The sequence below is a fragment of the Marmota monax genome, unplaced genomic scaffold (genome assembly GCF_021218885.2).
Source record: "Marmota monax isolate L192 unplaced genomic scaffold, Marmota_monax_Labrador192_F-V1.1 WCK01_AAM20220418_F8-fsc00065, whole genome shotgun sequence".
In the NCBI taxonomy this organism is placed as follows: Eukaryota; Metazoa; Chordata; class Mammalia; order Rodentia; family Sciuridae; genus Marmota; species Marmota monax.
Window position 1 is genome coordinate 8,062,510 of NW_026694038.1, and position 15,846 is coordinate 8,078,355.

At 37.4% G+C, this 15,846-nt stretch overlaps 1 protein-coding gene across 1 annotated transcript in view; it reads right to left on the bottom strand.

The window, feature by feature from the left end:
- The window catches only part of Reln (reelin), a 473,157-nt gene that overhangs the window by 45,940 nt on the left and 411,371 nt on the right, over positions 1-15,846 (bottom strand). Inside the window, exons 44-47 of the mRNA XM_046464128.2 lie at positions 13,892-14,150; positions 12,777-13,026; positions 11,766-11,934; positions 723-863 (exon numbers count right to left, since the gene is read on the bottom strand). Of these exons, the coding sequence (XP_046320084.1) occupies positions 723-863; positions 11,766-11,934; positions 12,777-13,026; positions 13,892-14,150 (819 nt within the window). The remainder of the gene's footprint in view (positions 1-722; positions 864-11,765; positions 11,935-12,776; positions 13,027-13,891; positions 14,151-15,846) is intronic.

The window sequence follows — 15,846 nt, forward strand, 5'->3', positions numbered from 1 at the left end:
GTCTGCAAAAGGGCTATGATCATTAATCAAAGGAAAGACTTCTCATGATGTGATGATTAGTGGAGGAGAGAATATGTATTCTCTAACATTATTTTCCTCCATATTACTCCACCAAAAAGTATAATCTTTGAAAATAAAGCTCAAGCTATAGTGTGAGTATATGCATTTGTGTGCTAATGTGCCCACAGTTGTACTCATACACACACTTTATTTATATTCTTCCAAACATGCTACAGCTTTCTAAGAATAATATACTAGGCCTCTTTGTCAAATATGCCTGGTAAATTGACCAGACATTTATATACTTTCTTATGCAAACAACATGGAATATCAATTAAATCATGACAAATGCATATCATTACAAATATTCATACCTAAGTGAGAAAAATATATATGATGTATTATTTTTGATCAGAACATACTGAACTCCTGAACTTCTTCTAATGACTGTTTCAAGGCTCAAGTGTATCACAAAAACACAGAAGGAAATAAAATACAGCCAATTATAATTTAGCTTTCTCCTGACAAGGTAGCTGTTGTTCAGTTCCTAATCTCTAAGCAAGAATGAAGATATATAATACCCATCAACTTCACAGTTAGCTCAATATCATATTTCAGGAAAAATGTATAACCCAAGGTAGCTTGGGAGCAATACAAAAACCAGTTTCAGGAAAACCTCCTAGATGGGATGTGAATCAGAAGAAAGGACAAAATTTACTTACACACAGCCTCCCTGGATGCACTTCCCATGGCCACTACACATGTCTATGCAGCCATCCCCGATATAGACGTTATCTATTGCCCATGTCTGTTGCTTGTCAAAAGGAGCTGGTTGATGCCAACGGAAACGAGTGGCTTGGGACCTTGGAAGAAGAGAATCACAATGAAGGATACAGTGGAATGGAATCCCAAATTTCGTATGGGAAACTTCATGGAGTGATACCGGGGCTATTGCTAACTTATATTATTAAATTCGGAAAGGATGCCTGCCCTTGAGCAGATGTAACCTCTCTGCATTCAACTTTGGAACAAAATATGCCCTGGATTTCAGTCTCCACCACTTGCATCCTAAGACAGATACTTTTGTGCAATGGGCACACTGGTCCACCTCATGCAGCATACTTGAGGAATTCTCCAGACGAAAGCCTTAGGGACAGTATGAGTGTAAAATGGGGGATCAAAGAAAACCTAGATAATTCTATAGAGAAAACAGAGGGTGAAAAATACAACCAGATTTACTTCATATTGATTTAAAAGCAATTTGGAGAACAAAAGTTCTCCATTCCAGAAGCAGAAACACACTTGCTCATGCATAGTTTTGGGAGTGTCTTGTGAAAAACATAAGCATATGTTTTCAGAGGCACTAGATGGCAGTAAAATCCAAACAATATGTGAGGTTCACGCAAAGTGAACATTAAATGTCTTGTAAAGGAAATCATTTGTGTTTATTGATCCACATGTGTGTTGGCTTTTGACTGAGGAATATCAGTTTTAAAGGGTACAAAAGATCAAACAACAGCAAGGATCTTGTACTTTCTAATTGAAAACATTTACATAAAATGTAGAAAATAGAAAAGAAATGAATCAGAACTAAAATCTTCTTTCTGGAAAATAAATAGTTCAGTCCAATAAGTGTCTCCTATGCATCTGTGCACCACTGATCTCTCTACAGTTCTCCTTGCTCCCCAGCTCCCATATGTTCCCCCAGCAAAGTCATCTCTGCCTAATTTTCTCCTATCACTTCCTGTTGCATTTCACTTAAACCCCAAACCCTCATGAGGTTTAGCCTGAGCAAGGCCCTCTCCTTTCCTTCATTCTGGCCACTCATGTCGAGAGCCTCACTTCCCTCAGTGCCCAAAGCAAACTCTTTCCCACCTTCCTGCATGCATGCTCGTCTTCTCTCTCACTTTTTCTATGCCTGGTTCATCCCTGTGGGTCCTTCAGATCTCTGAGGAAGTGTCAAGTCATCATAGACAATTTTTTTCTTGACTCCTTTAAAAATGTTTGTTCCCTGTTATTCTCTGTCATAGAAAACTGTTCGTTTCCTTTCACAGTATTCAGCCTAATCATAATCATATGTTGCTCTGCACATATATTTGATGCTACCTGTCTCCTTGGAATGCTAAGTTATAAGGGAGTGGGTGGAGTTGATCCCTTTCTACTTGACATTGTACATTTAATGGACAGCACCTAGCGCTAAGCAGTGCTCTGTAGGTAGAGGGAATTTGTATCGGGGCCACCATTATCATAGAAGGCAATGTTGTAAAGATCTCTCCCCATTTGGAGCTGTGCAGCTCAGTGACTCTGCTATTTTTAATGACAGAATTTATTAACAGCTATGTCTGTTTACATGCAGCACCATCTGTAAGTAACATAATGGAATGCCATATTTTCATAACTCAATTCTTGTATTCTGATAACTAGTCAACATTTATATCTGTATTGTGTCTTTCTTTTGAATTCTTACATTTCTAAAAGGCAGGGAATATTGTTTGGTAACCTCAGAGCTTATAGATAGTAAATAAAAATAAACATTCCTTGTTCCCCTAATATCATATACATGCTTCATCGAAGTTCTTATCATTTTGTGTTTAAACTGCACATTTATATGTAGTTCCCTCTGGTTAGGTTATTCTCCTTAATTATCATCTTATTGTTGGCACCTATAGATTGCACTTCATAAATAGTCACTGAGAGAATATTAAGTTGATAGCAATAAAGATGCCCCCCCAAAGTAAAATAAAAGACATTTTGTAGAGCAGGGCCTGGGGTCAGCTGTGCAGGGCAGTGACTTGGTAGCTGTTGAAGGGGAGGAGAGAGCTTCCCAGCAGGTGTGAGGTGGCACGGGCTGCCCAGCAGGTGGTGGCTTTCCAGTCATGGTTATGTTTAATCACTGTCTGGGCAACCACTGAACAGAGAGATCGGACAGAAGATTTAAGAGCCTGATGCATTGTTGGAGTTGACAGCCTTTGTGGGGACTTCCAACCCTGACATTTTCATTTGTGCAGCTCTCTGGAGTTCCACAGAAAAGGAAACAGTGGGAGACCAGGTGAAGAATGTACTAAAACCAGAGTTGGCCAGTGGAGGTAAAGTGAGTGAGGGCTCTAATTTTTTGCTCTGCCACCAAAGAGTTCTATGTCGACGGTGAGTAATTTAACATCCATAATAAGGAGGTTACATTTGACCATTTCTAAAGATCCTTCTCAAAAGGTGATTTTTATATTCTTAGGAATAATTATACCTAGTAATTATGTGCCCATAAAACAAGGGTGCATATATCATCCAATATTACTTCATAAAAAGAAACACTGTCACTAAGGGGAAGAACTAAAATATAAGTTAGCAAAGATCTGGAAGTTGAATTCAACCGCTAAGCCTTTCAATAAGACTCCTTATTCCCAGCACTGTCACAGTCTTGCTATGTGAAAGGGCCAAATCACTTATGTTTATGTGCTGACACTTCCCCATCTGTAGAACTAGGAAATGCTACTTCCTGACTCACAAGGGTGTTGTGAAAATTAATTAGTTCATGTTTACCGAGACCTACAAGTATCTCGGTGTATCCCTTGGCAGGTGTCATCCTTTATCCTGAAGGTTCCTTATAATGATAGCTACCACCAGCTGCTGCTTCTTGGAGTTGGAGAAAAAATGGCCCCAGAGCAGATTTTTAATTTTTACACATCCTTGAAATCTCTCCTTTTGCATACATTTTTAAATTTATACCACTTCCTCCCCATCTAATGCACAAAGCAAGGCTACATGAGTGTTGTTTAATAAATAAATATTCATTTATGTCATCCTTAAAGAAAAAGAAGGACAGTAAAACACAATGTCTCTGGAATGACCCTTTCAGTTCCTGGGGACCTGGCCAAGTCAAGGGAACAGAGAGCAACCAGGCCAGAATGTCTGGATGGTAGTATCTTGAAGGACATTAACTTTCTCTCATGTATGCTGGGAACTAGGACAAGTTAGTTTTATTTGTAGAAAACTAGTTTTTTTTTGCACATATGCCAGGACAGCTGCTCCTTGGGGTGCTGGTCAGACTAGGAACAAAGAAAGTTAAGCAAGCTAATGCTGCTTAACTTCTATAGTCTAGATGATACAACTCCTCTCTCTTTGGTAACTGGTGTGGAACTTGGGGCACTGTGGAAAGAATTTATGTCCCTGGGTGATTACCACTGGATAAAATGCTGTGAGGGAGAAATGTTTTTTTCCTGGAGCACCATTGTGAAGGAAAGGAGGTGAAAGCACTGTGGTAAAGCACTGTGAGGGACAGAGGTGCTCCTGTCCTACCAAAGCCAATGGACTCTGGAGAAGTCTCCTATCTAGCCCATTGCCACAGACTCTTCCCCATAAGTATTTCCTAATAAAACACTTTATATCACTCCCCTATTTCTGGGTTCTAGATCTCTCAATAACCTCTCTCTGTCCTAGAACAAATGAGCTGTGGATCCTACACCATTGCTAAGCAGTTAGAAAGTTACTGCCAATAACATGGTTCCTATCACTAGCCTCTTGGTATGTTTCCCAACACTGCCTCCACATCTTTTAATAGATTTCAATACATTTCAGTTTCTGCTCTTTTCTTCAGGGTGGCTTCATCCTCCCACTCTAACAGTGAAGATGAGGCCCAATGACCCAGGTCACACACCGATTCACTAATAAAACAAGGAAGGATCTCGTTTCATTATTACTTTGTATTCCTGTTCAGTAGATCTTTCAAACTATTTTGCACACAACCTCTAAAAATCAAAGTTAGTAAGAGAAGATTTTAAATGAGCCACCCTACTTGGCCTTTCTTTTTCCCTTGGTAGAGAATAAATGGAGAACTTTGTAACAATCCTGGCCTAACCACTGACTGTGTGATGTTGGGGAAAATAAAATAACCTCTCAGTCTCACAGTCCCCATTACAAAAGGAAGGCAGAGGGATCTAGAGGTTAAAGGAGACTTAAGAGACATTTCTACCAATTATACTGATTTATCTTGACTGGAAAAAAAACCTATGACGCATTTTGAGATGGAGAAATTGGAACACTGAATATAAAATAAAGACAGAATAAGAAATTACAACTAATTTTTTAGGCATGATAACAATATCACAGATTTGTTGTTTTAAAGTCCCTCTCTTCTAATGATACACACAAAAATATCTACAGTTGACATAAGATGCTGTCTAGGATTTGCTTTAAAATAACACAGAAGATAGGAGCAAGCACTACTAGTTATGAAACAATGATATCAGACATGAATTGATAATTGTCAAAGCTAAAGTACGTGGAGGACTGGTAAACTATTCTCTTTAATTTTCTATGTTTAGATTTTAAAGAGTCAACATTGTGAGCAAAAATTATCTGTAGTCCTTTTAAAATCTCAGTGAAAATATTAATTTGAGAATTAAAAATAAAAGAATGTGGCTGTCATTTTTAGATTAATATAGATTTTAATTAATTAACTAATTAGTTGTTTTTTTAAAAACTTGTAGCATGGGGATTAAACATAGGGTGCTCTAGTACTATGTTATACCCATGACCCACTATCATTTTTTTGAGGCAGAGTCTTGCTAAATTGTCCAGGCTGTCCTTTAATTTGTAATTCTCCTGCTTCAGCCTCCTGAGTAACTGGGATTTCAGGCATGCTTTACCATGCCCAGCTAATTTTAAAATTATTTTTGCTGATAATTATAAGTAATTATGACATAAAAACAATGTATTTTGACTAAGTCCACTGAGGGCATCAAATACATTGGACCAGCCATCAAATACAAGACATTTTTTTTTTTATAATTTGTAAAATATCTATTTCCTCAATGGAGATTGACTTGTAGTTAACATTAAACAGTCTTAATAATCCATATATGCAAAACACAGCCAAACTACACTTCTCTGATAAAACTTTGAAAACAATGTTAACAATGAATAAAGCTGACAGTAGTTGCAGAATTTATGTAATTAGTTTTATTCTCTATTGTAATGGAAGTAAAACTATATTTAATTTGCTTTAACAGAGTATCCAAAATATATTAATATATTTAGTAGGTGAAAATCAATAGTAGCATGAATTGTATTAGACAAAATTATTTTACTATGTCCTACGGTCCTGAAATACCAGCAATATTTTTGTAAAATAATGGCAGCAACGTTCAAAGAAGTAAAATGATATGTGAGAAGATGATATGAAAGAAAAGTCCAATACTTGTTTGGCTTGGGTGAAAGTTTTTAATGAGATAGTCAGTAATGTGAATGCTTGCAAAAAGGTTTTCAAAAGATGCTATTATGCTGGAAGTAACAATTGACAGAAATAAAGAGAATGAGGGCAAGAATAAAAATCTCTCCTTAAAAAAATGAACTTGTAGGGCTGAGTTTGTGGCTCAGTGGTAGAGTGATTGCCTAGCATGTGCTGGGTTCAATCCTCAGCACTACATAAAGATAAAAAAATAAAATAAAGGGTATTATGTCCATCTACAAATACACACACACATAATATAAAATGAACTTTTAACTCTTGAATGTTTGAAGAACCCAGCAAACATTAAGCTTAGTTATTTGGTTTTCTTAGCACGACTCCATTTCTTTGCTAGTAGTTATAGTATGTAGGAATGTCATTGGAAAATATCCTTCCTCAATAAATTTATTTGCTTGCAAAATTTTACAGCCTCCTTCACCCTCTTCCCATTACCCCAATCCTTCCACAGTTCACCCTTTCTTTTGCTTCCCACTTTTCCTTGGAACCTCTAGCAAACATTAAGTAGCTTCCATGCTGTGGCTAAAACCACCTGGCATCCAAAGTGTTGTAGTTAATCTTTAAACAAGGTGGTATCAGCAGGGTCATGAGGGCTAGTTGAAGGAATAGATCATCTTCAAACTGTGACTTAAAATAGCCATGTCACACCTGAGCCTTCCAGTGATCACTCCCCCCCTCTTTTTCTCGGTGGATTTGAATTACCTACCCTTCCATTGACCCACCCTGGTTCTCAGGTGACATTTCAAGAACCCTTGCCATTTGAGTTACCTGTTATTTTAGGACTGGGTTAGTAAAGAAGAGGAGGCAGATTCAGATGAGGGGCTATGAAATGGATTTTAGCATCTTTCTGTCTCCATTTTCAGTCTTTCTCAAGAACTCTTGGCATTCTTCCATTCCTATTTCTCCTAGGACCATATCTCTTAGGCAAGTAATAAAGATGTAGTACTAATATAGTGGTTAAGCCCATGGGCTCTGGGGCCAGAAAACTGTATTTATTTCCAGTAGCTTCCTGAAACTGTTCTTTTGAAGGTCACTGATTATCTTCTAATTGAAAAATCCTGTAAGTTTACTGTGAAACTTTTTTCTCTACTACTCTCTGTAGCTTATGTCACTGAGGACCATCTCTTCTTGCTTGATAATCTCTTCTGAATTGGCTTATGGCCACCATGTTATTTTGGCTTTTGACTGAGTCTTCTCAGTTCCTTTGTTAACCACTTCCACTCCCGTTATTGCACTTAGGAATCCTCTCTTTTCTTTCTGAAAACTCTCTTGTGGAGAGCTGATGCAGTTTGATAGCATTGTCTATCACTTCCATGCTCATACCTCCAAAGTTTATTAAATTTCCCTTCGGCTCAGATTCTCAACTCTCTAGCAAATAGATATTTCCTTATGTATTTCCAGCCATCACATTTAATTTGGCAAATTTTGACTTAACTTGCCATATTGTACCTCCTGGAATCTACTTTAGTAGATTTAGTAGATACCACCTTGTTTAAAGATTAACTACAACACTTTGGATGCTGATACCACCTTGTTTAAAGATTAACTACAACACTTCTTCTCACTAGCCTGCCAGCCTTTAAACTTCAGAGACATCTCTTGTGAGTCTAATGAAGAAGAAGTCAGTGACTGAATTTTATCAACTTTCTTTAAAATTTTCTCTAACTAAAGTACCTCGTCCCTCCGTGTTAGCCGTAGCCCTGACCCTTCTTCCTTTATCAATAGGTCATTAGCATAACACCTCTGCCACCTTCTCTTAAGTCTCTCTGTTCTTCCATTTTTTTTTCTCTTACAAGGATATTGCCAGCTCAAGAAACACCAGAGTAGTACATTTTCCCTACAAGTCTAACCCCCTTTCCTTGCTTCAATGCTTGCTGCAAGTTAACCCGACTCTACTAACTAGCAGCTTCCAGATATGAGTCCTCTGCTTTAATCAGCAACTCCTGTGCCTCTTCCAGGATCATGTCCACAGGTTCCTGCCTTGTTCCGCTGGTTCCCCTGCTTTAAAATGTTCTTCCCTTTACCCACCTAATTCCTAGCCATTCTTCAAGTCCAGGGTTCAACACTCCCATGAAACCCTGTAACTCTGGCAATTCAACACTTTCTCTCATTTCCACATCTGTAGCATTTCTAGCTCTTCCCCAGTGAAGCTCTAAATTATACACAGCATTAATTATGTTTAAGTTGTCCCTTAGGTATACTTCTCATTTTCCTCCAATGGGTTGTAACCTCCTTTAGGGCAATGAGTTAAGACAGTGGCAAAGCAGAACCATGGGCTCATGCTTGGGAAGCTACACTGGGACTTCAGAAGATTTCTTCGTTTTAAATCTGACAATAAACTTGGGCTATGGTTAACAAGTGTGATCATACGGTTAATTCATAAAAGTAAAAATGATTTATAATGCTATACATACTTCCATGCACAATTATTAGCTTTTTTTTTGGTATGGTTAAAAGGACCTCTATTTTTCAGATGAGGAAACTGAAGTTTGGAAACTTCAGTAATAATTGTCTATAGTTTGTTTACAGACTCTTAGGGCTGAAAAGGCAGAGCTCTTCCTATACTACACATTCATCTTCTTTTTTCCAGGAAAATCTAACCTAACCAATGTGTAAGGCAAAGAATAAATGATAAATCTACCCCAATTATTTATTGTTGAATATAGCAATGCCTCCAGCAGTGTATTGTATCTTCTGTTTAGTCTCAATGTTCCCTTCCCAGTGAGAAGGACCAGCATCCATTCAGTTCTGCAACTCAGAAACCAGGGAGACACCTTCAATGCCACCCTTTCCCTCAACTTCCCATGTTCATTTCATCATCAAGTTGGTCTACTGTTCTTGTCTCCCTGTCTCTTAAATTTCTACACTTCTCTTCTTAAGTCCAAACTACAAGCATTTCCACCTCTTTAGGAGCCTCCTTGCATCTATTCTTATCCCCTCCAATTTTTATTCCAGTTAGAATAAGCTTTTCTGAATTTGAATCTGATCATGGCTCCCTGTCCCTGTCCCATGGCCTTTTTGGTGTTCCTATAATAAATCCTCAAATCTTTAATAAAACCTGCTCTTCATGGTCTGACATCATCTCACACCTTACTCTGCCTGCCCTACCATCGTCTGTCTAATCCACATGTACAGTATCTCAAACATGCTCACTTCCTCCTACGATAGGCCATTATTCTTACCTGGAACACTCTTACCCTTATTCTTTACCTAATTAGTTCCCATTCACCCTTTATATCCTACCTAAATTACCAGTTTCTTGAGAAATTATTCCATGGTCTTGATCAAATGAAATTTCCTTATGACATCCAATATTGTAGCATCATGTATCTGATCTCCATAATTGCATAGTTGGATTGTATATTTACTTCCATGACTACTAGGGTATTTCTGGCTAATAACTCTCTCATTGACCTAAAAGGTCTTTGAGGCAGAGATACATCTCATTTGCACCAAGATCCAGTGCATAATTAAGCAGTTCAAAAGTATTTGCTTTATGAGTGGATAATTTGCTTCATGAATGAATAATTGCTACTGATGATTACTGACCATTTCAGTTTGATTGATGAATGGTTTGATGCTAATTTGTGGACAATCAACTTTGGTTTACTTTCACTACCACTGTGGCAAAAATACTGGGATCCTAACCTATGGTCACATGATAAGTGAGTGGAGAAAGCGGCAATGTCACATGGTCACAGTCATTCCCAACCCTTATTTAGCACAGATTTTAAGTTGTCAACATCACATTTATTATGGCAAAGAGCTACAAACTGAAATCCTCAATTCTGGCTGGTGGGCCACATAAACATTTAACATTTGAACACATTTCCAGACCACAAGACAGTCAGCTTAACCTAAAACAAGAACATGCCATATTTAACATGTAGGGGAATTAAGAGTTGACAGAGTATAGATATGTTAACTTATGTTTGAGGAAAGTGCTCTGAGGCTGGTATGTTGTTCTAATGATCTTTGGCATGTGGCAGAGCATGATAAGAAGGGGGTCCAGCCTGGGTTACAACCATGCACATTTCTTTCTGAATTACCCAAAGGGCTTTGTTATAAGACAGTGTCACCTTGAAGACCATTGTGCAACATGAGCCTTGAGGGTAATACAGTAAACAAACTGCAAATTTTCAATACGGTAACAGAAGGTAAGAGGAGTAAATGAATGCTCATCAGATTTTTTCAAATATCATTTGAAAGGGTCAAAATTCTTGTGGGTATGTGCAAGAGACAATTAAAAGATAGATTAAAAGATGAGAAATAATTACTTTTCTTGAGTAAAAGACTCCAGGGTATAATGACTAGCTGGAGTAAATCTTAGAATGTCGCTTATTTGCAAAATGCGGCCGAGTAGCTGGGTAATAATTCATAGAATTCATAAAGACTTAAAATACTGCTGCCTTAATGGAGTTTTTTTTTCTATTTTACTTATTAAGATCGCCTTAATAATTCATGCATGGCAATACCTTTAACGAGCAACAAAATCTCACGTATCTCATTTAAACTTGGCAAGTGTGCTGACAGTTAATATAGCCTCGTGCCTCTGAGCCAGCAATTGTAAAGCAGCCCTGGGCTGTTAGTAACTGAAACCATCACATTTATGATAATCCCAAGAAAAGTTACGTCCAGATGAATGGTTGGATTTTATGGCCATTTGCTAAGAGATTTATTCATTCTTCATTTGTGGGGAGGTGACAGAACAATAATGAGACCAAACTATAACTCTTATTCCACATGCTGCGTTAGTTGCTTCTTTCTTAATGGCAGAAACTGATCACTATTTTCTTGGAGGGAACAGGAGTTTCTATCAAGATTTTTAAAGTTTTCCTATGATAAAGACGTACTTTCGATGGTGAAAGAGTCATATTACACTATTCTACTAAGCAGTTAATCCTCTGCCTTACCCGAATAGCAGAATAAGTGCACAGGTAATTTAGATTCGACTTCTTTACCAGCATTTACCAGGCAATTTTCTTAAGCCACGACCATTTCCCATAGACACAGTGAATGAAGCATTTACAACTGTCTTTCACAGAAGAGAATGCTCCGGGTGATGATTCTCAAGATATTGTTCAAAATAAAATTCCCAAAGCAGAAGCTAATGTTAACACAAAATTATTTGCTACATCCATTCATATGATAATGCTCACTACATTATGTCAGTATAACTGGCAAATATGCTCAATTTAAATCTATTTTGTGTTCAACTGACCTATTTAAATTATTTGTTCTTGGCATCTCTAAATTTGGTTGAAAAAGTTGGTTAATGGAGCCAATGTTTTCTTCTATAGGCCATTCTTTAAAAAATATTTTTAAAGTAAAGGCCTTGATTTTGGGAATATTCAGAATAATGTCACCACAAAACAAGCTTACCTTATTTTTATTAAGATTGCCTTAATAGTTCATATATAGCAGTACCATGGACAGGTAACAAAACCTCATCTATCCCATTTAAACTTTCTGTGCTAAAATATGCCAATGGAAGTTGGGTCAGTTCATGCAGAAGCATCCCTACCTAGTGTAAGGCGGGAGAGGCAGAGTGATTCTGGTCCACTTGTTGAAAGTATCTGACACCAGGATCCGCTGCAGATGATAGCGATTGCATTCAACATTGGTAGGCAGACAGTCCCTCACCAGTGGGTGCCATGACAATCCAAGATCCACTGAGTACTCCAGTTCAATAGCTGCAACAGGAAACAGACCCAAGAACCATAGTCACTTATCACGTTTCTATATTTTATTTTCAATCAAATGTCAATTTGATTTTTCCCTATATTTGTGTTTCTTACTCTGAAATGTTTCCCCATATTTTGTACATTATTTATTATGTACATTATTTATTATTTTTAAATTTCTATATTGAAATATTTCTGTACATTATTTATTATTTTTAAATTTCTATATTGAAATACTTCTGTACATTATTATTATCTTTAAATTTTTATATTGAAATACTTTTTATTTCAAGGAAATATGATCTAGTGAAAAAAGTAAATTTTGCTGAATCCTCCTTTATAATGAGAAACTTTCAGAGTGATTACAGCAAAATTATTGCTTCATAGCTATACATGTTGTATATTTATAATTTAATATCATACTAGTAACATAAATTATATAAATGCATTAAGTGCTATATAATTTATAACTGTAAATTAATGTATAATGTTCATTTAATTATTAACACACAGAGAATATATTAATTATATATTTTAATGATCAGTCTTTAAATAGTTAAAAAAACTGAGCAGAATTCTCAAATTTTGACCTTCCTACAGGAATTCTGAATGTCAATTTTGCTGGTGATTTAAAATTCATGACTATACAAGTACATATAAAAATCATATTGCTCACTTACTGGACCTTAACTTTTTGAGTCAGAATGTACCTACTGAAGACAAAATTCAATAATATTTCAGAAACTCACAATTCATCTATGTATCACACATGGACTTATCAGAGGTTCTGAATGGTCCTAGAGCAGAGGCAGCCACAGATGTTTGGCCCTGTCTGGAGATGGATGACTTACCATAGCAAGAGTCTGTGACTGAGCAGGAGGCAGCAAAATCTATCTGTAGGAATGAATCCTCATTCACAGCAATGTCTGTGGTGACCACATAACGGGTGCTGGCCTTTTCAATGAAGACCAGGGCATCACCTGTAGAGCCACACACGGGCATCTTGGTGCCCCCTGGGTGGAGCAGCCATTTTCTACTATCCAGAGTTGTGAAATCATCCTCCAAGACTGTATTACCAGAAATATTTCCTCCAATAAGAATCTAAAATAGAGTAAAAAAAAAAAAAGCAACACCCTAAATTCTCAATTTGGCTTTAAGGTACGGGAAAGTTCAGTCTTTTTGTTTGTTTGTTTTAATCTACCAGTCTGTTCAGAGCTGGCACTATACAGCTAGCATAATGTTAGGGGGCCTTTCAGAATGCTCTTGTTTATGTGGTCTGCTTGCCCATCTGGCAAGAAGCTAGAGAAAACAAATCAAAGGATTGACAAAACCATTCACAGCATTCACTGGCCAAACTGTGCCTTTGGAAACTATATGTACCCAAGCTGGGAAAGCAAACTTTGGCTTACGTGTGATTATTTTCTAGGTAAAATTTCTATTTACGGACACTTGTACCCTGAGGCATTTCAGTTCCAATTCATTCAATGGACTCTACTGTTTGTTCACAGGTACTTTTTCTATTCTATTATGTATGAAGTTCCTTTAGGGCAGTCCATAAAGACGTTGAGCAGATTTATTCCTCTTTTTTTCTTTAAAGGCCAGGAAAGAAGATTTGAAAATGGCTGACTTTCTGTGGCACCAATGCCAGTTTTGCACATTTTCCTTTCAGGGAATTATAACCTTGTATCAGGCTTGATAAAGCTGCTGGATCCATATGGCAGCATTCTTTATGAGCAGGATCTAGGCCTTCTGTTGCATGGTTTATTTTCATGGGCTTATGCAATTGAGGGACCAGAGAATGAAAGGAAGCTAAAGCCCTTATCTAATCTAGCTGTGGGTCCTTAGGCAAGTCATTAAATTGGCCTGGACTTCCTATACGGAGTTAAGGGATTGGACTAAATGCTTTCTAAGGCCATGTTCAGCTCAAGTGACAAAAATTAAAATAGTTAATCCTGAAGGGACTGACCTGATCGATAACCCAGGGACTGTAGAAGTGCCCATTTTCAGATGGCTGCCACCATCGGAGGCGAGTAGAGCCAGAACGGGCTTTCAAAGGTATCTCCAGGGCAATGTACCTGCCCACGTTGCTGGAGTTGCTGAAAAGAAACTCTTGAAGGAGACTCCAGGTGAGGCCACCATTGAGAGAATACTGTAGAAGCACAGGCTGGCTCCTAGGGTCTGGAACACCTTTCCCACATCCCAGTCTCATGAAGAACTGCACAAATCTGACATTAGTAAACTTTACTGTAGACTTTTACTCCAATGAGAAATCCATATTATAACAGAATACAAGCACCAAAGATATGTGGGGGGAATGAATGGCTTTAAGGAATGATGATTTAATGAATGTCCAAAGCAATCACTTCAAAGCCTGATTTTCCTTTTTAATGTGAAAGGGAGTTAATTAAATGTGAAGTGTGAAAAATGGCAATTCTGTGCCCATATTTGGATCTCAAATCTCTCCTTAGAGGAGAATCTGAGGGAAGTGAGCATTCTTTGCACCCTTTGGCTGCTCCATAAGATGATGGGAGGGATCCAAAGGCTGTTCTAATTTGGGAGTGTGTAGTTATCTACTTAAGATAAATTGGATTCTAGTCCTTAGTATTTGAAACTAGAAGAATGGAATTAATAGAGATTATGCCACTTTATCAGCAAAATCAATTCTCAGGTTTCACCAGTACTTTTACAGATCTCGTATCACTGGTTTTGGGAGACACATTTAAATTCATCAGTTGTAGCACCTCTTTGCAAAAGGCCAGGCAGTTTTGGAAGAGGTGTGTCAAGCCTGGACCTCTTTTCTGTCTTTTGTGCCAGAGGCAGGGAAGCATGGGTGTGGGTGGTTGGTGGTAGCCAGCTGAGCCAGCCTCTATCTGTTGCTGGGTCTGGGGATGGATGATGCTGGCTGCTGAGAACTGTGGCAGCCAGCCAGTGGCAGCTTTCCTAGCTGGCAGGGAGGTGGACAGAGCAGTAGCAAGCAGCTGGGGTGCCAGTGAAAATGAGCTCACATGTTATCTTTGGCAGGCAAGCTGCTGGTGCCTGGTCTGGACACTACGATAGATGGTAATACAGAATAAATTTCATGTAGAACTCAACATATATGCCAAACACGAGAAATGTAATGGGGCTCATAATAAATGTTATCAGTACCATATAAAAAAAATTCATTCCTCATGATTTCCCCACCTTCCATTTATTTGTCTCATGACCCTGGAAAAATTGGGATCTTACATGAAGCATTGTCAGGTCAATATATGCAAATCCTACACAGCATGCTACTGAGATGAGCTATATTATGAAGCTTTTAACATTGGATTAAAGAAAACATACGTGGCTAGTGCCTAGTGATAGTTACACTCATAAAAACATTAATTATTTACAGAGAAAGATTTTCAGAATATAGTCTACTTATATTAGGAATATGTTTATATTAATTTAGTAATAAAATAACTACCAAGTTGTTGGTAGTTAAGAAAAAGCATATCAGAATTACTTATTTGAAAAACCTAGTAACTTCTAAATTAGAGAAATTAGCTTCTAGTGAAAATCTGAAGTAAAATGTATCAAGTTAAACTATATATATTAAAATGGAATAAATATAAGTAAAGTCTTACTTTCTATAACTGCAAAATTATTATATCACAGATAGAATTGTATTTTATATGAAGTGTGATAAAATGTATGATCAATAAAGATTTAGGTGGAAGAGGCAATGAATATGTAAGACATATCTTAAGATACTTTGAAATATTTCGAAAACTAAAAACATGATTTCTTTGTTCACTTGCAAAAATAGGTCAGGGTTCCATTTTATACATGTTAAATTGTCTTTCTTAAGTTTTTGGCTCATCAAATGATCAAGGGATACACATCTTGACAGGACATAATCCTCTGAGCCAGTTTAAAATGTTTGTTTCTGAGTGA